At 39.0% G+C, this 24582-nt stretch overlaps 1 protein-coding gene across 7 annotated transcripts in view; it reads right to left on the reverse strand.

The window, feature by feature from the left end:
- Nucleotides 1-24582, reverse strand: part of DOCK4 (dedicator of cytokinesis 4) — a 471214-nt gene that overhangs the window by 267057 nt on the left and 179575 nt on the right. For all 7 annotated transcript variants that reach the window (XM_003811224.6, XM_008963612.4, XM_034964844.2 and 4 more), the window contains exon 2: nucleotides 2910-2993. In XM_003811224.6, coding sequence (XP_003811272.2) covers nucleotides 2910-2993 — 84 coding nt within the window. The remainder of the gene's footprint in view (nucleotides 1-2909; nucleotides 2994-24582) is intronic.

The following is a 24582-nucleotide window of genomic DNA, read 5'->3' on the forward strand; positions in this document are numbered from 1 at the left end:
TGGCACATTTTCATCAGCACAATGGCTGACCAAGAGCTCAGCATAATTTTTATTCTGTAGAATGACTATTATAGTAGGCCCTTCTTATCTGCGGTTTCACTTTCCACGGTTTCAGTTACTCATGGTCAACCTGGGTGCAAAAATACTACATGGAAAATTCCAGAAATAATTCATAAGGTTTAAACTGCATGCCATTCTAAGTAGCATGATGAAATCCCGTGCCTGCCCGCTCAGTTCCGCCCAGGACATGAATCATCCTTTTGTTCAGCATATCCACACTGTCAGTGCTACCCACCCATTAGTTATTTACTAGCCCTCTCGGTTACCAGATTGAGGATCACAGTTTTAAAGTCCTTGTGTTCAAGTCACCCTTATTTTACTTAATCATGGCTCCAAGGCACAAGAGTAGTGATGCTGGCAACTGGGAAGTGCCAAAGAGAAGCCATAAAGTGCTTTAAGTGAAAAGGTGAAAGTTCTTGAATTTAATAAGGAAAGAAAAAAAATCATATGCTGAGGTTGCTAAAATCTAGGTAAAAATGAATCTTCTATTCATGAAACTGTGAACAGAATATTGTTATAATTATTCTATTTCATCATTAGTTCTTGTCAACTGTGGCTAGTTTATGAATTAAACTTTATCACATGTAAAGGAAAAAACGTAGGATGTATAAGGTTCAGTATCATCCAAGGTTGCAGGTATCCTGGGGGTCTTAGGTCGCATCCCTTGCCAATAAGTGGGCTCAAGGACTGCTGGATTTAAGCTCCCAGCAATTCTGAATCAATTTTGCAGCACTATCCTTACATGTCTTTTTATAGTTTAAAACAAATCAGGATATATATTGTATTTTTTCAAGTGTAAAGACCATTTTGCTTATTGGCAAAAAAATTATTATAGTATGTAGTAAATATTATGCCTAATAGAATTTTTTCAATGATTAAATTTTAGGCAAAATTTTAATACAAAACAAATATTTGAGCTTTGTATTTAAACATTTTTCCTCCTCATAATACATTTTCTTAAAAGGATATATTGTAAAATATCGTCCCTAACAGTTTTAAAATCAGTCTGAGGAGAGCAGAATGAACTGAAAATCAGAATCTCTGTATCTCAGGGTTTATCAGCTGCCATAAAGACAGATTCAAGAAATACATCCATTTGTAAATAATTATTCTAACAAAAAACAAAACTTATTGAGAATTGCAAAAATGTCATAGAGAGGTCTCTGCCCAATTATACTATACAGAAAAAGTTTTAGATTACAAAACACCTCCTATTAGATATGCAGCCCAGTTTCATGCACCAATTCACAATAAATTTTATATTTATCTGTATACAAAGTAGTAACAGACAAAATATATCTGGCAACAACATAGGAAACCTTATTATATTTTTTAAGGTATCAATCACAGTGGACAGAATAAACATTCCGATATCACCACCATCTAATGCTAGGGTCTAACTAAACGTCGTAGTTCTGTTTGGGGGAATACAGTTTCATCTATAATAAACCTTGATATGATAAAATATCATCATAATATAAATTCCTAGTAAGGAAAACCTTAAAAGAGGAAAAACATGAGTATTTTCGGATATACTAACGGGGCTCTAAATGTAGTCATTTTGTTAACAAGAAAAGCTGGGTGGCCGGGTATGGTGGCTCACACCTCTAATCGCAGCACTTTGGGAGGCCAAGGTGGGTGGATCACCTGAGGTCAGGAGTTCGAGGACAGCCTGGCCAACATGGTGAAATCCCATCTCTACTAAAAATACAAAAAATTAGCTGAGTGTGGTGGCATGTGCCTGTAATTCCAGCTATTCGGGAGGCTGAGGCAGGAGAATCACTTGAAACCAGGAGGCAGAGGTTGCAGTGAGCCAAGATCGCGCCACTGAACTCCAGCATGGGTGACAGAGCAAGACTCCATCTCAAAAAAAAAAAAGAAAAAGAAAAAAAGAAAAAAGGAAAGCTGGGTGCAGTGGCTTATGCCTGTAATCTGAGCACTCTGGAAGGTCAAGGTGGAAGGATCACTTGAGGCCAAGAGTTTGAGACGAGCATGGGCAATATGGTGAGACTCTGTCTCTACAAAAAATAAAAAATAAAAAAATCAGCCAAGCATAATGAAGTACCCCGGTGGTCCTAGCTACTTGGGAGACTGAGACAGGAGGATCCCTTGAGCCCAGGAGATCGAGGCTGCAGTGAGCCATGATCATGCCACTGCACTCCTACCTGGGTGACAAAGGAAGACCCTGTCTCAAAGAAAAACAAAAAACAAAAAAAAGTAGTCATTTGATCAGAAATCTTTTTAAGGACTAGCATTTAAGGATGTTTCATGGAACAGGAATGGAAACATTTGAGAACTATTAGGTATCTTAAATGAGTTACCTACTACATAAATTAATAATCATCATACAAGGTCAGACAATATATTCTACTAATATTATTCAAGTGCATTGAATAATTTTATTCCAAGTTTGAGGGGAAGAAACTATAGGTCTGGAGCAGAGTTGACCTGGGCAGGAGCCCTCCAGAGGCATCTGGCTACTCAACCTCAGGTAAGCCATGTCTGCTCTGGGCCTCTGCTTCTTCCTGTCCTGTGGGATCTACTAGATCCTGAGGATTCTGAGAAAAACCTAGTTTGGCACTGAGTCAAGAACTCCCACAGATATGGTAACTTCAACTGCTTTCTCTGTTTGCATCTAATGATTATAAGGAAATAATATTATAATCAGCTTAAAAATAGGAAATGATGCCTTTCCATTAGCCAAACACTGAAAATGCAGGAAACAATTTTGTCAAAAATGACTTGCGGTGACCACTGGAAAAGTTCCAGAGATTAATAGCGGTATGGACAGAATTTGTAGACTTTATGAACAGCCGTATGTTGAGGAGGTTGTTCATAAGGCTACTCACCATCACACTTCTCCAGGATCTGAACTGTATCTCCAATTTCCAATGACAGGCCATATGGAACGGTTCCTCGGAAACTGGCAATAACTGTAAAAAATGATAAAGAATATATGAAGACAATCATGTCCATTACAGCTTATTATTACATGTTATTGACTAGGAAAAATGAATATAAATAGGAAGTATAATTTGATAGCTGGAACCCTCTGTCATATTTTAATTTTATATCTTTCTAAGAAAATCACTAAGTTCACATACTTTGCCAACTTCTTAGATTATTATAAATATGCATTTCAAATATATGAAATTTATTAAAATAATATACAATATATCAATGCTATCACTCAATAATAGATATAAACAAAGGTATTGCCTGAAAGCTCCTTAAAGGACTGTGACCCTTTTGTTTCACTGCTTTCTTCACTCCCTCATCCAAATGCCGGGCCCATAGTAGTTAATAAATATGTGTTCAATAATAAATGAGGAATATATTTCCTGCTTGTTATTAGGCTTGGTTTACCTTTCTGCTATATTGTTTGGAGCAGATTTCTTTTCCATAAACTATAAGCTTCTCAAGAGAAGGGACTGCATCCATTTGCTTACCATTATGTGCCCAGAGCCTAGCATAGTATGTGGTGCATAAAAGCAGTCTTCTTGTGCAGTAATCAACGGAGACACTTTATTTAGTAATGACTGGGCCCTCCCGCAGGTCTAAACACACAGCCACCACAGTTCTCACTTGCACAATACCACTTGGAATGGGGAGAGGGATCACAATTAATTATAGATTAATGGTTTAGATTAATTGGTTTCTGAAACATTTTGCAGGGCAGGACAGGACTAGGATGGTGTATCCATACAGAGAAAGTATGCACAGATTAGTCCTTTTCTGGCAACTCCAGGAATTACAGAGAGAATAAAGCTCAGTGATTCTTCCCTGAATAGTAAGTAAAGCTTGAGTCAGAAAGGAGGCAAATATGGAGAAATGAAGAAAATGCATTTCAACACACAAAAAGAGAGAAGACAGCTCCTATGAAATACTATGCACACTGAAATCAACTAACAATTCACATCAAAAGAAAATGATTCTTAAAAGGCCAAAATTTTAGGAGGGAAACTTATAATTTTGCTTCAGAGTGAGATTTAGATATAACTCCAATCCCCAAAATAAGTTATTGCTACTGTTGGGAATGTATATTTTAAAAACCTAAAGGAACACACCAATCTGTCAAAAATGAAAACATGCCAATAAGTAATGAGCTTTTAGAGAAGTCTCATGCCCTTTTATAATCTCAAAACAAAATTAACAGTAGAGGTCAAAACACAGGACAGAAAACACAAGCCAAAGTCCATGAGACAGAACAAACTAACTGTATGGATAGAAACCAATTCAGAACATTTAGCCAAGCACTAATTTATGATATCATTTTCTAACTATAACCATGAATACCATTAGCCTCATAATGACGTGCAAGAAGCATTTTGCTGGCAAAACAATCAAGGGTCTATATATCTTGACAGATTACTTCATTTAACTTTCAGAGACCTCTTCTTACAAGGGATCAGCAACTGAACTGACAGTAGATTGACTGCAATTTAAAAGACTTCAAGCCAAACCTATACTCAGAATTGCCTTTCCAAACTCTGCACTACTGATGTTTCTCTTAGAAGTCTTGGTGCATGGACTTCCCAACACAGTTTTGTACACAGCTCCTACCACTCAGGAACACCCTCGTACACCCAGGGCTGCCTCCCGCACTTCTGGCTCTCCTCTCTTTTTCCTCATCACCTTCTTGAACACAGCAGTACTACTAATAGACTTCATTTCTTCACCTTCCTCAGCCCCTGCAATCCAGCCTTTGCTGTGTTTTGAAACTGCTTTACTAAGATCTCCAGTCCCCTCAGTGTGGCCACACTCATTTTGCCTTCCAGGAATCTTCCCTCTCTTGGATCTTCTACTGCTTCTGTCACACTCCCCAGCCTTCTCCACACCTTCTTTCTTAGCCCTCCTCTTAAAGGTTGGTGTGATCCAAGTTTCATTCTCCAGATGCTCAAGTGTAGGAAAATAGCATCAAGCCTGGCATTTTGACACATGGATTTGAACCCCAATCTCATCACTTATTACCTGTGTGGCCTCGGTCAGGATATCAACCTCTCAGAATCTCCACATCCTCACTGTAAATCATCACTGGGTGAGTGAACAAGGGTGTGGCTGGGTGTAAATAATCACTGGGTGAGTGAATGAGGGTATGGTTTAAGGGTGTGGCCATTACCATTAAATGCTCTGGTCTTCAACAGTCGGGTTCTTTTATTATTGAGAATACTATTTTAAGAGTGTGCTTAAAAATCTAAGAACCAAAAACTGCATTACATGGGAAAACTCATTCTTTCATAGGAGTTGTTTATAACTGGGATGACAGCTTGTCTGAGCCATAACCATGTATTATCTTATTTCTTATCCAAACGGTCTATGTGGGTGAATTCTGATTTGACTATTCAGCTATGTAATATGTAATAAACATGAAAGGTAAGCAAAGAAGTTCCCTAATCTCATTGGCCTTCAGATGGTTCCTCTATAAAACAAAGGAGCTAGACAAATGAACTGAAATTCCCCTGCCAGTCGCAAATTCTGAGTCTGCAAGAGGACTTTCAGCTCAGCAGTGACATGGCATAGTACTTACCAAAGAACTCTGCCTCCAAACCAGCCTTGTCTGTGTAATCACTGCCTGTGATCAAGTGGACACTTGTCTCCACCTGCAACAGCCATCTGATAATGCAGAAGAGACAGCCTGCTCTCAGCATCTCATGAGGCCCTGCTCTCCGACTCTCCGATCTCAACTGCTCTCCGACTTTTCTAGGCTCACACCCAACCCAACTCTCCACACACTGCCCTATGCTCAGCCACACACAAATTCTCATTAAGCTTTTTCTTGCAGACCTCAGTGCTTTTACATCTATTATTCTCTTTTTAGGGGGTTGCCTTCTTCACTCCTACACTGGGAAATGCAAAGCAGCTTTAATTTAAGGCTTTGCTCCAAGGTTAGGACATTAGAAGATTTCCTGATGCCACTCCTTCCTTTTTGTCATCCGTGGGTCCATGTGGAATACAATTACTCCCTCATCTGTGTTCTCAGGACACTCCGACCACACCTCAAATATAGTAAGGCATCACATAATATTACAGCACTTGGTCTATCTGTGTCTTTCTACTTGGGAAGAGAAACTACTTCTCATTCATCTTTCAAGAGCCAGCATGAACATCTGAGTATAAGAATGGAGTACAAACACATGGAATGAATGAATGAATGAATGAATGAAGCCACTGAGGAATGGTGTCTAGGTTTTAATGGATTCGGACAACCTCAGGGACTCTTCTCGTAACTAAAAGTATCTAAGGAATAAGTTTTAAACTGCGGATCATATTGGAGAGGAATATTTTTCAGGCTATAGTTCAAGGAATGACTTTGATCTTTATCTTCTAAAATGGCAAGTCACTCTCAATCACTGAGTTAGACAAGTAACTCCACCTTGCTGTGTACTAATGAATAGATGGATGGATACTATACTCAGGAAAAACGTTTAGGCTTCAGGTTATGAAAGAGAAAGGCAGTTCTAGGTAAAGAGTGAAGAATTTGAAAATATGGTTGGCTCATGTTTCTCAGTGGTAGCATATAATGTATCATAAACTAAGGAAAACCAGTTTAGCAAAGCAGATACCCATACACCACGTATGCATTAATGAAGCCTCAATATGCAATTCTGTCAAATGCACTTAAAGTATCTGCTATTTTCAAATTCCATTTGGAAACAACTTTTCAACTAAATCCCTTTAAATTTCTCCAAGTGTTTCTGCATGAAACACATCTATAATTGAAAATGCATTGTCACCAGTTATTATAAAGTAGCTATCTCTTTATACAAAAGTTTATTCATGTACACTTCCCCGGGGCATTTTCCCCCAAATAATATCAAGGTTTACCAAAGATGCCTATACAGTGTTTTGATCCCTCCATTTCCTTTTCTTGTTTTTCTTATAAATTGAACAGTTTCTTATAAATTGATCCTTAGTAGCTACAGGAAACAATCATAGAAAATGAACCTTTGGTAAAGCTGGGAATATAAATATTCGGTTCTATTATTTTAGTCATACGGGCCCTGAGAGCACAATTTTAAACCGCGTATAAAAACTACTGCTGTGGTGATGTGTTCATCTCTGCCCATTTGCTACTATGGAAAAATTTACTTGGATTAATAAACCCAGTTTATATGTATATAAACCCAGTTTATAGGAGAGTCCTTAAAAAATATCTGTCAGCTGAAAACACTAAATTCATAGCATAACCATTTTGAAAAAGATGTCCTAACCAACTGCCTGTTATTACTAACGGTATCATTCCTTTATATAATGATATCAGTTTAGTACGTATTGACAGTTTATTAAGAATTAAATAGCCATGAGAAACAGTCTCAAACACAACTCCTAATTTTCTATGAGGAAGATAAAAAGAAGGTAAATGATGCAGTGAAATGGGGACTCATTCCTTAGTTTCAATGATGCTATTTGCTCATGCCAAGAACCAATGGACATTTTAAAACTTTTAAACTGAATACAAAGAAACTCAATCACAACAGTCCATGACTTTTAAAATTTTAAATCAAGACAAAGTATTAAGAATTATTGGCCAGGCACAGTGGCTTATGCCTGTAATCCCAGCACTTTGCGGGGCCGAGGCAGGCAGATCACTTGAGGTCAGGAGTTCGAGATCAGCCTTGCTAACATGGCGAAACCCTGTCTCTACTAAAAATACAAAAAGTAGCTGGGTGTGGTGGCGGGTGCCTGTAATCCCAGCTACTTGGGAGGCTGAGCAGGAGAATCGCTTGAACCCGGGAGGCGGAGGTTGCAGTGAGCTGAGATCGTGCCACTGCACTCCAGCTTGGGCAACAGATTGAGGCTCCATCTCCAAAACAAACAAACAAACAAAGAATTATTATAAGTCAATCACATAGCTGTAAGCCACAGACAATAACATATTCTTCCTCATCATTGTCAAAATAATATTCAAAATGATTCTACTTGGCACAGGTCAATTCCAGCCCAGCACATGCTGCCCTTGCCCTTTACAGGCTGACCATCTAAGATGAATGGAACATAATGCAGGAAAGAAATCATGAAAATGCTTTGTCTTTTGTGATACAAAGGAAGGAAAACTTCTCTCTTCAGGCCAGATTTTGGCTTCATCTTTCTGCTAAAAGGATCTCCAACTCATGAACAGGTTGTGGTTTAAAAGGTCACTTATGAGCCAACTGCTTACAACACAGAACACACAAAGCTACTCTTCTCAAGTTCTGAGGCTAGCCCACAGAATCCTATTTCATGGCAAAAGGAAACTGTTGTTTTTCACAGCAAAAATAAGCTGACTGCACCAGAATTAAATATAAAATTGTATATCAGTGCTTGTAAAATATTGAACACTGGTCTGAAAACATAGCAGTGTCCATCAGAAGGCAGTGATGGAGCAGGCATTGGTGTTGTAGACATTCTAAAGGAATTCTTAGACCTCTGAGGTCCTTTAGACCTTTAGACATTTCAAACTGGTTCCTTCCTACATCCATGTTCATTTCACATTCGGCTCTGGCGTGTCATGGAAGTATCCATTAAGGTTTATCAACATTTATGAGGATTATTTGGGGGGCTCACAAATGGAAAAGAGATAAAGGGGTAGAATTTCTGAAGAACCTTGATAAGATTTGGAAAAAACAGAGAAAAAGGAAAGGGATTAAGGAGAACTAAATTCTTTTTTTTTTAAATTGTTTTCATTTCTTTGAGACAGCGTCTCACCGTCGCCCAGGCTGGAGTGCAGTGGCATGAACTCAGCTCACTGAAACCTCCACTTCCCAGGCTCAAGCCATCCTCCCACCTCAGCCTCCTCAGTAGCTCGGACTGAAAGCGTTCGCCACCACACCTGGCTAATGTTTGTATATTTTGTAGAGATGGGGTTTCGCCATATTGCTCAGGCTGGTCTCAAACTCCTGAGCTCAAGCAACTTGCTGGCCTTGGCCTCCCAAAGTGCTGGGATTACAGGTGTGAGCCACCATGCCTGGCCAAGGAGAACTAAATTTTTCTCAGGTACTTTAGTTCATGAAATGGAGAACTATGATGGAAAAGGAAAAGGGGTCACCTCTTCTACATATGTACAAAACCCCACTGTAGGGAAAGATAAAATATGGTGGAAAAAAACACATCAGTAGTCTATTTCAAGGTACTTCCCTGTTTTCTAGCTGTCTGGGACAGGGCTGGAGGAAAGACAGAAGTCATTTGGAGATTTCTTTTGGTACTGTCATTTTGAAAGTATAGCATAGAACTGTTTTTCTTCTTTATTCCCTTCGGTTTTTTCCCTCCAAAAGATGAAGTTAGGAGCAAGCTGGTTATTCCTAACTGCAGGGAACTCCCAGGTGGCTATGTGTGTCACAGTAGGACTACGTGGAGATGAAGTGGTATCTCCTGGATACTGCTCTATGGTTCAAATGAACTCACTGGGAAGAATAAAGAAATGCTGTGTTCCATCTTCTGATCCTCAGACCTGCCACATGTTTGGGATCTGCCTTCATCTGGTAATAGGCTGTGCCCACAGGCCTCACACACCTTGCAGGCTCACCTAAGAGGCACAAATATATGCACACTCAAAAGCAGGACTGCATTCTTATGCCAGTTATCATGGTCAGCCTTTGAGACATGTCACACAACTCTCTTCTGGCCTATGTGACTTTGAAAAATCAGAAGCATATTGAATGAAAGGTACGTAATTGTTTCTGACGTATTAAAAGGTACCACCTGAAAATATGTTGCTGCCTTTGACTGTTAAGAGGATAGCTCTCCCAGGGATTGCAGAATGTCATCCTCCTTGAACCACAAGGCCAAGGCAAAGCATGGTGGTAGGTACTGTGATGCCCCTCCCAGATCCTTCTTTGGAAATCAATGACTCTCCCTGTGGCTGGGAGTGCTGGGGTAGATAGTCCTCAAACCCTAGCACCCTTCTGGGATGGCTTCAGCTGAAGAGAGCTGCTTTGCTCAAGGCTGGGGCTGCTTCCCAGGGTGGCTTACATCCAGTGAAGGCTGGGCCTTGGCACTACAACTTGGTATAACTCTGCAGGGCCACTCCCACTTAACTGACCAAGATTGTCACTAGGCCTGCATCACAGATCAACTTCGCCCTCTGGCAAGTTCTGCTTCCTTCCTCGCCACTGCACTGGGGTGAATCCCGAGAGGACTTCCTGCTAAATACCCTGCAAGCCAATCTCCATCTCAGGGTCTGCTTCCTGAGGGGCTCAGCCTCTTACAAGCTTTCAAGCACTCCCCATTCAGAATTTACTTCTGGCCCAATTTGTTTAAAGTCCTCTTTCTAAGGGAGAAGAAAAAATAACATGATTGCATTACTATTTTATCTTAAGGATTTTGCTAAGTTTTTCATGTGTTAGTTCTAACCTTCTATGACACAGACATTTCAATACTCATTTTAGAGATAGAGAAACAGAAAAAAAAAGAGGCAAACAAGGAAGAGAATTAACAACATCAGGAGGGAATTTTTCCACATTCAGATTTGAAGACATTGTCACGGTGGCAATAAATGAACCCGTTTTATTCTCCAAAGGGTCATAAACAGGCTCTTCACCTTGGATTTCATGTCACAAATGCTAAGGTCCTTTCCTAAGTGGCTACAAGAAGAACTGAAGGTCAAAAAAAAAAAAAAAAAAAAAAAACCTTTAAGTTTAAGCTGATTATTGCATCCACCTATCCATACTTCTAAAAACAATGTAATATGATTAAAAGGTTAAGATTTTGGCAACAGCCAGTCAAAAGGAAAATCCTAGATGAGATGAGAGAAAGCCCAATTATTTCAAAAGCCTCCTAGCACTTAGGAAAGGGTAACAATGTGAATTAGATGGAGGCTTGGGATTTAGCTCCACCAATTATGAACCATGTGGTCCTTGGTCCTTTCATTTGCTAGCCCACGATGACACCCCCTGCCTGGCCTACCTCACAGGATGTCACAAGGATCAAACAAATATATGAGAATTCGATGTGTAAGTAAATATGAAATAATAAAATTTTTTCATCATAATTGTTAACTGGAAATTTGGAAGCTAGATCTGAATCTGCTATAGATTCAAAAGCCAAAATAAGCCTTCCATTTATAATAGTAAATAAAAAACCCTTTCTCTATTCTGTTATTACAGTTTCTTGGAAATCGTTATTAAGTTAAATTTAGACAGACCCAGGCTTAAGAACCTCAAGAGGAAAAAAAGCTGATAATACTGCTTTTTCTGATAAGGCAGCAAAAAAAAAAAAAAAAAATCTTTGGCAATGAGACTGATAAGGAAAGTAACGGGGTTAAGAGGGATTTTCCAAAAATGCTAAGGCAGAGTTAGGAAGGGAGGCAGATGCAACTTTTACCATTCATTCTGCACAACAGTATTATTTGTGCAAGGGACAATAGACAGCACGAGGCAGGAAAAAATTACAATACAGTCTTCATGTCCCAGTGGAGAATGAAGTTACAGAAGGCAACTGCTTTTCCCACAATCCAAATGAAAAACTGTTTTAATAAAATATCATTTTCCAATCAATTGTACTTAATCCACCACCAATATTTGGAAAAAATAAATGAAAAAAACCTCCTTTTCCCAATGTGAGATGGTTAATATTCAAATAATATTATTTAAGATTAAGAACTAAGATTATTTAAGATACAGGATTAAGTTTGCTGACTTTTTGTTACTTTTAGTTTTTTTCTATAAGAGAAAAGAAATGTTATATCCCTCTGTTCCTTTTTTTTTCTGATTTCTCTCTTTGAATACTAAATACTCAAAGTCACAAAACATATAACACAGTAGAATTGAAGTGGGACATGCAAATATCACTGCCACCTCCACCTCGCAACCGGAGGGATTCAGCAGGCCAGCCCAGTATCATGAAAGTCACGAAAAAAAGTTAGCAAATATCACAAAAGTGAATTGGAAGACAGAGACTCAGCCTCCACACACACCACTTTAAAATGCCCAGCTTATTTTTGCAGCCTCTTCTATAACGTTCTCTCCAGCATAATATTCGGTCCTGTATCATCAGCTCCAGTCACTCATCTTCCTCATACAACTAAGCATTTCTTTTTCTGATTTTTTCTTCATAGGTATTCTTTTTTCCAATGTGGATTTTGACTCCCATTCCCAGTGCTGACTTCTTAAGAGGTCTGCTAGATTATTACCTACAAATTGCCTTACAGTCAGAAGAAGTCAAACTCTAAATTCTTACAATTACTCCCCCTTTTGCTCTGATGACTAAGCCAATTTCCAATTTTGAACAAATACTAATTTTTACCAGCTCTGGCCATTGACACCTAGTCAAAAACTATTTCTCAAGGAGATAGGGGAGCCAGTGAACAGTTCAATGGAGAAATAGAGGAACAAAGTCCAAAGTTCTTTCAAAATCTAGCTCCTGCATAGTTTTCCAATCTCACCCTTTACAACCCCCGACTCAACAGTCCCACTGAACCTCTCTTATCTATGCCTTTCCCATTGCTTTTCCCTCCACTTGACATGTGGGCCTCTTACTCCTGTCCCCTTAACAGGTCTTCTTCAAAACAACGCAAGCATCCTCCTCTGTCACACGTGTCCATGTGAAGAGACCACCAAACAGGTTTTGTATGAGCAATAAAGCTTTTGCAAGTCACAGGGGTTACAACTGCTGAGCTTCGGCTCAGAGGCCTGACATCCTCAAGGAAGGCTTAGTCTGTACCCTAACTCCACTGCACCAATCCCCTTTAAGTCCCTCCATCCTCAAGGAAGGCTTAGCCTGTACCCTAACTCCACCACACCAATCCCATTTACATCCCTCCAACACTGATGATACTCACTCACCACCTCTACTTCTGCGGCTCCTTTATGTTCCCAATACCCAGCACAATGCATGACACCTAGTGGGTACTCAACAAGTGTCAGTTAAATATATAATGGGATGAAATCACCAAGGTGTGCAGTTGACTTATTTATTAAATTAATATTTAATGGTTACTCTCCATGTGCCAGTATTGTGCTAGGCACTGGGAATACAATGGTGAAGATAACAGTTTGCACTGGTGTTGAGTTATTAAGTCATGAGAAAGAAGTTTCCTACGTTTTCTGTTTGCTACAAAACACAGTTCAGAATGTGTAGATGGACAACTCTTCAGGTGCTTGGATTTTGTCACTTGGTCATTCAATTAGCACTTCTTTTACGCGCATTTAATCCATTTTATTAGTTTTTATCAAATTTATCAATTTCTACCATCGGTAGGAATTTTGCTACCTCAATAAGACTAAACACATCTTTAAGGAAGGGACTAGTATTCCAACCAGCAGAGCACCTAGAAATGAGGATCTCTTAATTGTTCAGCAAATACCACAAAAGCGAACTGGAAGATAGGGACCCAGCCCCAACACACACCATCTTAAAGTGCTGATGTACTCTCCTACCAAAAAGCATTCACAAAACCATGACTCACATGTGCTGAGGTCTGCTTTCAGGCTAGTTCTCCTTCTACACCTCACAGAGTTCTACACCTCTGTGTTTTATATTGCCAGAGATTTTTAAATGTACACAGCAAACAGATACACTTATAGTTAGTTCTATTATTCTTATGTGGAAAAAAATTAAGCCCACTGCCTTTTTTTAACTTTTAATTTTGAATTAATTTCAGATTTATAAGAAAGTTACAAAAATAAGCCAGGCGTGGTGGTGTGTGCCTGTGGTCCTGGCTATTCAAGAGGTTGAGGTAGAAGGATTGCTTGAGCCCAGGTGTTACAGGCTGCAGTGAGCTATGATCACACCACTGCACTCCGGCCTGAGAAACAGAGTGAGATCCTGTCTCGAAAGGAAGAAAGAGAAAAGGAAGAAAAGAAAGAAGAAAGAAGAATTGTCAGAGGTATTCAAACCAGAGTGACTCCATATTGAACAGAGGCTGGGAAAAATAAGACTGAGACCTACTGGGTGGCATTCCCAGGAGGTTGGGCATTCTTAGTCATAGGATGAATTAGGATGTTGGCAGGGCTAAAATACAGGTCATTAGGACATTGCTGATAAAATAAGATGTGGTAAAGAACTGAAACCCACCAAAACCAAGATGGCAACGAAACTGACCTCTGGTGGTCCTCACTTCATTATACGCTAGTTATAATGCATTAGCATGCTAAAACACACTCCCACCAGCGCCAGGACAATTTACACATGTTATGGCAACATCTGGAAGTTACCCCACATGGTCTAAAGGGGAGGAACCCTCAGTTCTGGGAATTGCCCATCCCTTTCCTTGGTAACTCCAAGAATAATCCACTCTTTGTTTAGCATATAATCAAGAAATAACCATAAAAATAGCCAGCTAGCAGCCCTCAGGGCTGCTCTGTCTATGGAGTAGCCATTCTTTTATCTCTACTTCTCCAATAAACTTGCTTTCACTTTGCTCTGTGGACTTGCCCTGAATTCTTTCTTGCTTGAGATCCAAGAACCCTCTCTTGGGGTCTGGATCAGGACCCCTTTCTGGTAACAGAAGGAAAGAAAAGAAGAAAGTAACACAAATAGTATAAAGATATATTCTTAAATAAGCTTCAGCAAATGTGAAGCTCTTAAATAAATATAGTACATTTACCAAAACCAGGAAGTTAATGTTGAAAAAATATACTGTCTTAGTCCATTTTGTGCTGCTGTGACAGAATATCACAGGCTGGGTAATTTATAAAGAAATTTAATTCTCACAGTTCTGGAAGCTAGCAAGTCCAAGATCAACGTACTGGCATTGTGCTAAGAGCCTTTCTGCTTTGTCTTCACATGGTGGAAGGACGAAGAACATGAGAGTGTAAACTACCCAAACACAGCCTGAAGCCTCTTTGAATAGGGCCTTAATCCCACTAACAAGGGAGGAGTCCCCATGGTTCAATCATTTCTTAAGGTCCCACCTCTTAATACTGTCTTTTTGGCAACACCTGTGTTTTTAAAAGGATTACATTTCAACATAAGTTTTGGAGGGGACAAAAACATTTAAACCATAACTTATACTATTAACTATTCTCCAGTTCAAATGCAAATTTCACCACTTGTCCAACTAATGTCATCTTTGTCCTGTCCAGGATTGCACATTTAGTTGTTACATTTTCTTAGTCTCTTCCCATATTGGACTGTTTCTCGGTATTTGTCTTTCATGACTTTGGCTACTTTTAAGGATATTGGCCATTTATTTTGCAGAGTATCTCTAAATTTTGGGTTGTTTCCTCACAATTAAATGTAGAATATGCATTTTTGGCATGAATATCACAGAAGTGATGGTGTGCCCTGCTTGGTGTATCTCATCAGGAGGTACATGATGGTGATAGGTTTTATTACTGGTGATATTAACCTTGATCACTTGGTTAAGTGTCCCAGGTTTCTCCACTGTACCGTTACTATTTTTGCCTTTGTAAGTAACAAGTATCTTAAGGGAAGATACTTTCAGACTATGCAAGTATACTGTTTTTCATCATATCTCATAACATCCATTGATAATTTTTGCCTTGCAACCTTAGCCATTTCTAATCATGATGTTTGTCACAGGGTTATTCAGACACAGCTGGATTATTTCAATTGCAATCAAAACCTGTAATGGGTTCTTTTTGAAGTGGATACAATATACTTAGTTTAGTCTTGATTTCTTTAACATAAAGTACAAAATTAACACTACTACCATAGGCATCCTTGAAACGACTACTCAGTATATCAGGTGAAATTTCAAGTGTTTCAGAAAATGAAAAACATTTCATTTATTTCAGAAAATGGAAACAAATTAACGTTTTTGTCCAATTTTCATACACAGCATGATCTCTTTAGATATTACTTCCTTAACCAAATAACTTGTATATGGGTGTTTGGTTAAAAGATTGCTTTTGAGCGATTTCAGCCAACATTTTCAAGGAAAATTCGATGGGTCCTGCAATTAACTGTAATCATCTTCAGGTTTGAATCAAACTCTCTAGCTTCACTGCAATTATCACTGACTTATAAAAGAATCTAGATAAAATTATATATATTTGTTTCATTTTCTGGCAGGAATCTAGACTTCCTAATCATTTTGTATAATAACACTTATTTTTAACTAAGGTCTTAGGACTTACTGATATTCACAGAAGCTATCACAAGTTATTAATTCTGTGGCATACTGTATGTATGGCTTAACTGATTTTAACTATTAAAATCTTACTTAAAATAAGACACTGGCTTCAAACTACAGTGAGCATCTTACAAAGGATTTACATTTTGGAAATGTTATAAAGTTGGCTAGTTGGAATCAGTAACTAAATTCTGAAGCTACCTCATAATAGCCTACTTAATCGATTAAACAACTGAAATAATAATTACACATGTAATGAAAACTGGGTGATGGGAGGGATTTATACATAGCAGAGGCAATATACTATGGGAGAGGTAGAGAGGTCTTGGCAAATGTGGAGACACAATGAACATGAGCTGACTCTTCCTCAGTACTGTGTTTCTCCACCTGGCCTAGAAAACCTTGATTCCTGAAAAGCCTCACCCTAACTTTGCCACAACCTGGCGATCCATCCATACTGTTCACAGCCCTCAGGAGAGACTGGATAATTATGAACACACCTTGCTTTCTTCCATCATTTCCCTTTTCCCCAAGGGAACATAGCTGCACTGAGAACACCAATCTCTCAACCACACCCTATCCCAACCCCTGTGGAAAATATAGTAGCTACCTCACCAATGGGAGTTGAGGGAATGAACACTCATGTCTTCTGGGATCTGGGTCAAGCCCAGGTCAGCCATTCTTCAGACTTGCACAGTATTGGGACTAGAAAGCCCTTATAGGAACACTCACATCATTCTACATACATATGGTACTTGTAAACCTGGCATTCATGGTTCTTCCTAAAAGAGGCAGGTGGATCACGAGGTCAGGAGAGCGAGACCATCCTGGCTAACACGGTGAAACCCCGTCTCTACTAAAAAAAATACAAAAAATTAGCCAGGCATGGTGGCGGGCACCTGTAGTCCCAGCTACTCAGGAGGCTGAGGCAGGAGAATGGTGTGAACCCAGCCTGGGCAACAGAGCAAGACTCCAGCTAAAAAAAAAAAAAAAAAAAAAAAAAAAAACACATAGGCAACCAGTATTCATGTGGCTTATCTAGGAAACTAATAAAACTCTGTTATTTCCACTTTATAAATTCTCTATGAAGCCTTTCTGCTTCCTCTCAATGACTATTTTTAAAATGAAAAGATATTAAGGAAAAAAATGCTGCTTGTTTATCATAGAGATTTTAATAACAAGTTAAGGCAAAATTCATGAAACTGTAATAGCCAAATCAGGATAAAAATGAACATTACCAACTCAGCACTTATCAATTATAAATGAACTTTTAAATTCTTCCTCAGGGTTTTTAGAGGGCACCAGGTTCCCCTGGGAATCATGCCCTCTCTTCTTCTGCTCTTCCAATTTTATAAGCTAATGAAGCAGTTGCTTTCCATGCCTTTCTTCTCACTGTAAATTTCAGCAACTATTGATTCCAGATGTTGTCTACAATAATTGAAATCTGGGTTGTCTTTGTTTGCCAAAAGCTACACTATTTAAAAGAAACTTGAAAAAAATACTCCCTACATCCCCCTCCCCCACCCCGCCCATTTTTTCATGGAAATCAAAATCCCTATGCTTAGCTAGGGTTAAAATCTTTAGAAATATTTCTCCTTTCCCCTCTACTATGAAACTTGCCAAACAAATGAGATAAATTTTCCAAAATATCTTCAAAAACAAACAACAGGTCTGGTGTTAGGGCCAAAAGCAGTCACTGATTTCACAATAGGTTAATTAGGAACAATCCATCTATTGCAGTTCTTTGGTTCAAATGATAATTTTGCATTTGTTTTTATTTTTCTGACCATCAACAGAGGTGACTTGGTCTGTCCATGAACTAAATCTGACAATGTGCATGCCCTTGGTGCTCATATACAAAGTGGGTACCCATAACATTGCAATCCAGCTAATGCAAAGTGAAATAACAAGTGCCCAAAGATAAGAAGATTCAAAAGAAAAATTTTAAACAATTCAAAGAATTTCATTTTTTGGAAGACAATTTAAAACTTCCAAAAATATATTCAACGTTCAAAAATTAAATTGAGGATGAGACATATTCTTCCTTAGGTGTACAAGAATTTACAGATAATTCCCATTAACAAAAAGAAGAATCAAGAGCTCAAATGACTAAGCATGGCTAGAATAAGGTGTACCTGCATGAAAGTACATATAAGAGATGACTTTTTCTCCTTTTATTAATGACTGTAATTAAAAACTATCTTATTTTATAGCCTCTGCTAACAGTCATTTGTTATTACTAACAAATAGTTATATCTTATAACTATATTGACAATTTACTAATAGTTTCACTATTAATAATACGTGTTAATGTGAATATAGTTTTAATGAATTCTGGAAGTTAAAAAGCAATCTATATAAATGAATAATTTAGCTATTTCTAAATCTAAGTGAATGGATCAAAACACTGACCATAGGCCATCAAGACCCCAAAGTTATATGCTTAAAAATTCTGAGTTTATCAGCTTCTGGTAAAATGGAAATATAACTAAATAAATTTCCCTGCTGTCTTTCCTATCTTTACCTCTTATAGCTAAAGGAAATACAATTAAAAAATTAAGATACTTTTTGAGAATTTTTTAATCACTGAGTTTTAAGGTCTTTTTAGTATACTAAATGTTTGTTCAATTTTTAAACTTCTTAATAAATCCAGAATAGCAGATTTGCCTACTAGGGGATGAAGTCTTTAAAAAAAATTCTGCATTTTGCTGTGAGTTCTTCCTAAAAACACAGGCAACCAGGAAAGTCAATTTGTTTGTTTGCTTACCTAGGAGTTAAGCCTAGAACTAAGTCATATTATGGCAGAAAATCCCAATTTACAATTGGAGCTGCAGAGTTAAAAATACCCAGCATTGTACAGAAAAACTTTCCTACATTGTGTTTGAAGCTGTGTGACAGATATATACAAGTACTGAGTGTTTCTCAATCACCACCTGCTCCGCACCCACCTGAGTTCTGACAATAAGCAAACAGGACAGGCTAACCAAGATCTCCTCAAAACAGATGAGTTAAGAGCTAATATTTTCCTTTCTTTGCCACAAGACTGAACCTTTTTTATCCTCATACATGTGTAGAAATAATAGATCACTCTGTCAGTTTTCCAAAATCTAGTTGGGTCCTGCTAGAAGTAACTTACATAAAGCTACTCACTGTGCATCAATCTTGAACCCCCCAGGTAAAAAAGTTCACCTTCACACTATTCCCCAGCTGTGGCAGGTCCTTTTGCTTGTTAAAGCATAAAACAAAACTAAACAAAACAAGTATCGGTCTGAACACTTAATGCCCTTCATGCAGTCTGTAGCTTATCCCGACTGGCCTCGTGAAAAACCAATATTTTAGAATTTACATTTGTTTTGGAAAAAGGGGAAATGTCAATCATGTGTTGTAGTCTCCGACTTAAACGATCATACCTTCAGAAACTCAAACCTGAGAGCACCATAAGACCATGTGGCACAGAAGATAGGCCCAAACTGACTTTGCTTTCTATGCCAAAGAGTCACTGGTACCCTAAAAGTAAAAAAAAAAAAAAAAAATTAAGGAAATTTAATAAGTGAACTAAAGCTGGGCTTTTCAGGGAGCTAGAATATAATGAAAAGGTGTGGTCACTGCCAATCACAATGGCCTGGCTTTAGATGTTTCTTTCATGTTCTGTCACCATCAGAACTCTGGTAAAACATGATCTAATCCTAACACATGATCTAATCCAAATTTCATTTGGGATTTCTCAGCATAACTCCTTAAATTTTCTCTATACTTATCCAACTATTTGTACTTCGTTTTCCTGCCCATTTCTCCCCAGAGTTCTGAAAGGGTCAACAACAACAGCTGGAACGAAGGTGGAGGCCAAGTGAGGATGGGAGATGGCCCATTATCATGTCCAGCCATGCTGGGGGACGAACACTAGAGGGTACACAGAGGACAAAAGCTGACGCCCAAAGCCATTATGATTTTTCTCTTCTAAACTATTTTGCTCCAGAAATCAGCCTTTTATATTTAAGCATAAAAAAGAATCAATAAAATGCTACCAATGAATATGAGGAGCTTTAGCACACTTCGGCAAATCTGTTTTGGTAGTTCAGAAACTTACTTGTTAGTTCTTAGCTATGTTTTATATAGATGAGGTAAATACCAGAGATATGAAATGTTTCATCTATATAGGAGACTAGGTATCTGTTCTCAAAGGGCCTACACCTAGGTGAAGAAAAGGGGTAGATACAACTGAAAGTAAATAGAAAACAATACCTATTTATCCTTTGACTAGCTCAGAAAAGAAGTGCTACTTGAATTTCATCCATAGCTCTACACATAAAGTGGAATAAAAATTCCTGAGGCCGCTTACAGTGCAGGAAGAAGTCTAACGCCTTCCCATGGGCAAGTCAGATGGGTCCACTCCATGAATCTGAGCACCAGAAGAAGCACAGTATTTCATCCAAAAAGGATCCCATCATTTCCGTGAATTCTCCCATGTCTCCTCTGAAGCTAATTTTCCCCATCTTTCAACAGCTTCCTTCAAGTTTATGTATTTTAATTTATTTATTGCAAGGGGAGTTCTAGTCTAATATTTCCTCAGAGGGTTCCCAAACCATTCACAGCTGTCAAACACAACTATACACAAAAAGGATCAAGGCCCTGTCTACGGGTTCTTCCAGAGTTTCTTCGCCCTGAGCTTCCCCAGTTTACATGAGCCAGCTGATCTCCACCACTAACAGACTACAGAGTAGGCCCAGTACAAACCCCAGAAAGCTCAGTATCATGTGAAGGGCATACTAAATGCTATGTTGAAAAAATATGCATATGATTATTTATGCTTCCGATTAATGTCAAAATTGTAAACTGCAAAAGACCACTAACCATGAGCAGGGACATTCACTTGGTACTATATTCTATGTCATGACAGTGTGAAAAACACCTAGAACAGAAAGGTTTACCTTTTCCCCTTCACATGCAATCTCCTCTGTCTCTATTCAGTTCCCCCTAGGAAATGCTGTGGTATGTGTTTAGCGCGGTATAATCACTCACTCAATGTTTACTAAACATCTACCGCAGACTGGATACCACTCTATGTACTGAGCCAGAAGTATCCACAAATATAGTACAAGTACTCCTCACAGCAACTCTCTGCAGTAGGTATTCTTATCTGTATTTTATAGATGAGGAAAGCTGGGGCCAGACAAGAGAAGCAATTTGCCAAAGGTCACAAAGCTCGGTGGTGGTACAGGAGAGGGTTCCGCCCCTGACCAGCTGATGGCTGTCCCAGCTGTAATTACTGCTCCTTGAGAGGGAAGCAGGCACAGAGTAGCGGTGAGGAGCATGGCTCAGGCTTCTGCATAGGTGGGTTCAAATCCCATTCCTGCTACTTATTAACAATGTGAGCCCAGCCAGCTATTAACCGTGCTGTGCTTCAGTTTCCTCAGACTGTAAAATTTGGGTAATAACAGTATTTGCCTCACAGGGTTCTGTGGGAATGGAATGAGTCCCATGGAGAACATGGATGGTGTTCAGCACAGTGATGAGCACACCTGGGCAGCAAAGGCATGTGAGCTGTCAATGTTGACCATTTCTTTGACTACTCCTATAATCACCTGGCAAGCAGTTAATATCAGTAAATGTTTCCCTGATGAAATGCTTATTTTCTTAATATCCAAACTCTGGTTCCCGGGCTGCAATTTCCTGCTAAGGAAGCGAAAGGCCTGTAAATTGCCCCCAGAATTCAAGTACCACTTCAATCAAAGAGGAGCCTTTTCTTCTTTTTTTGTTTTTGAGATGGAGTCTCACTCTGTTGCCCATGCTGGAGTGCAGTGGCGTGGTCTCGGCTCACTGCAACTTCCACCTCCAAGGTTCAAGCGGTTTTTCAGCGATTCTCCTGCCTCTGCCTCCCGAGTAGCTGGGATTACAGGTGCCCGCCACCACGCCCAGCTAATTTTTGTATTTTTAGTAGACAATGGCGTTTCACCATGCTGGCCAGGCTGGTCTTGAACTCCTGACCCAAATGATTTGCCCACCTTGGCCTCCTAAAGTGCTGGGATTACAAGTATGAGGCACCGTGTCCAGCTGAGAAGCCTTTTCTACGTATCCTTCATGAATGATTTCCAGAGTTGCTCTACAAAGCTGAGGGAAGCATGTGTAGGGAGAAGCATTGAAGCTGTGAGATGTACCTGAATTTGGTGCTGAGTTAATGCAGAGAGCTTTGGCAAAAGCCTCTGTTTCCCCCTTAAGATTTGGTGTTTACTCCTATTCAAGTTGTAAAGAGCATCCAAGGCAGCCAGACAGGGTGACAGAGCACAGTTACACTTCCCCTTATAAAAACACATCCTTTGCTTCTCACGGAGCAAAAGCTCAGGAAGAAAGCACAACATTAGATGACATCATGCCTTCCGGATCAGAGACCAGAGATTTTAGGTTATTAGCCTTTCTACTATTTTTTTAATCAGTAATATTGAAGGGCTTTTGTTTGTTTTTAAAAACTCTGTCCTTGGAATCCAACCACTAGAATACTAATGAAAGAGAAATAGGCAGACAGGCATTTTGTGCTCCATCCCTGAAAGGGGGTGCATACCTTGTGCAGCATTATTTCTGCAACTTGAAAATCCATAAAGAAAATCCTCAACTTATCAATTAATTGTATGTCTTTAAGAAATTAACAAAAATTATTCTCAAAAACAGACTTACTCTTTAATCTATATTCTAGCTCTTTTCATGTCATTAAAAAAATAAAATAAAACTTTGATATTTCACATGACTGCCAGCCAGCAGACTAAGTGACGCAGTACAGAAACATGTCTCTTTTCCTTATCAGTCATAAATGCTGTTCAATGCGTGTCCTTCCTAAACTGCTTTGTTCACGGCTTTCCGTGGCAAGAAAATGTTTATCATGTATACGTGAATTCTGTTTTTCATCTCGACTTGTTTTTCAAGAAAGACTATTTATATATGTATCTTTGAGGAGATACAAGGATGCAATGCTTTCAATTTTCACATAAAATGACTTCATAAAAATAATCAATGTGCCTTAAAAATGTAATGATTATACTGGATAATTCAAGCATCACGCGGGGCCTGTCTCAGCCTCCTGGCTTTAAATATCATCTAAACGCTGAGACTCCCAAATTGATATTTCTAGTTGGAGCTTTTCCCTTGAACACCAGATTAGTATACTTAGTATATTCAACTTCTTATTTAATACCTCTATTAAACCGAACTCCTGAACTCTCTTTCCCACCCTACTCAACCCACAATCCAAAATCTGCTCTACTGTTAGCCTTCCATCCCAGTAAATGGCCAATGCATTCCCGGCTGCTCAGGCCAAAAGTCCTTTACCTCCTTTCTCTTACATCCTTTACCCAACCCATCAACAAATACTGTCCTCTACTTGTAAAGTATATATCTGGCTATTTCTTGCCCCTTGCACCAAAGCCAACCTAGTCAAATTACCATCATGGGTAGCCTGGATAATTAACAGCCTTCTAAAGCTCTTCCTGCTTCAGAAACCTTGACCTCAGTCAATTCTCCACTGACAGCCAGAGTGATTCTTCCAAAACTTAAGGTAGATCACGTCATACCTCTGCTCAAAATAACACTATTTCTTTCTTTATTGCATACTGACAGACATTCGTTATTTTTAAATTTGGGGCTCTAATGAACAATGCTACCAAGGCCTGTTCTTGGTTGTGCATAATGTATAATTAGCAAAGTGATACAAACCTTTCTGAACTAAATGTCTTACCTTTTATATTCTAAGCTACAGAACTTCACAGGAAAGGACAACCTCTTTCTCATTATTTCATGCTACTAAATACACTCACAAAATAACCAAATTTCCAAGTTAAGAAAGTTAGTTTGCATAACACAGCTGGTCATTGAGAAAGCACTAATCAACAGAAATGTTGAAGACCAACCTAAAGTATTTAGTGACATTGATGATAGTACAGATGTCTTCCAAATGCTGACATAAGCCAAATCCTCAATATTCACTCAGCATCTACCATAAGCCGACACCATGCTGGGTGCTAGGGATTCAGTGATGAATAATAATAATAATAAAAAGCTGCCTTTTCTACCTCATTCTCATTGAGTTCTCTAAGCTCTCACTGAGCTTCCAATTAGGCTCTATGCAAGGGAAATCACCACAAGCTCCAAGATTCCCTGGATGAGGACAAGGAATACAACAGACCCAGCTTCCGATTTATACCGTGGGTTAGAGTAGCTACTCACTGTGCATCTGAGCTATTTTAGCAGTGAGACCTATGAGACTTCTTGCCCTTCTGGTCTTAGTTTAAAGTGCTGACTGGCCAAGGAGAGGATAGCCAACTCTATCAATGTGATAAGTTCCTTTTTCAGCCACCCTAATGATAGCTCCTGCCTCTCAGCCCCTCTGATTCCTCCTCCATTCAGGTGCCGGTATGACCTATCCAAACGAAGTCAATCATATCCCTCTCACATAAAACCCTTCAATGGATCCTCATGACTAATGAAATAAAGTGCTAACCCTCTGTGGCCTGGCCCACTGCCTG

This window comes from Pan paniscus, chromosome 6, assembly GCF_029289425.2.
Source record: "Pan paniscus chromosome 6, NHGRI_mPanPan1-v2.0_pri, whole genome shotgun sequence".
In the NCBI taxonomy this organism is placed as follows: domain Eukaryota; kingdom Metazoa; phylum Chordata; class Mammalia; order Primates; family Hominidae; genus Pan; species Pan paniscus.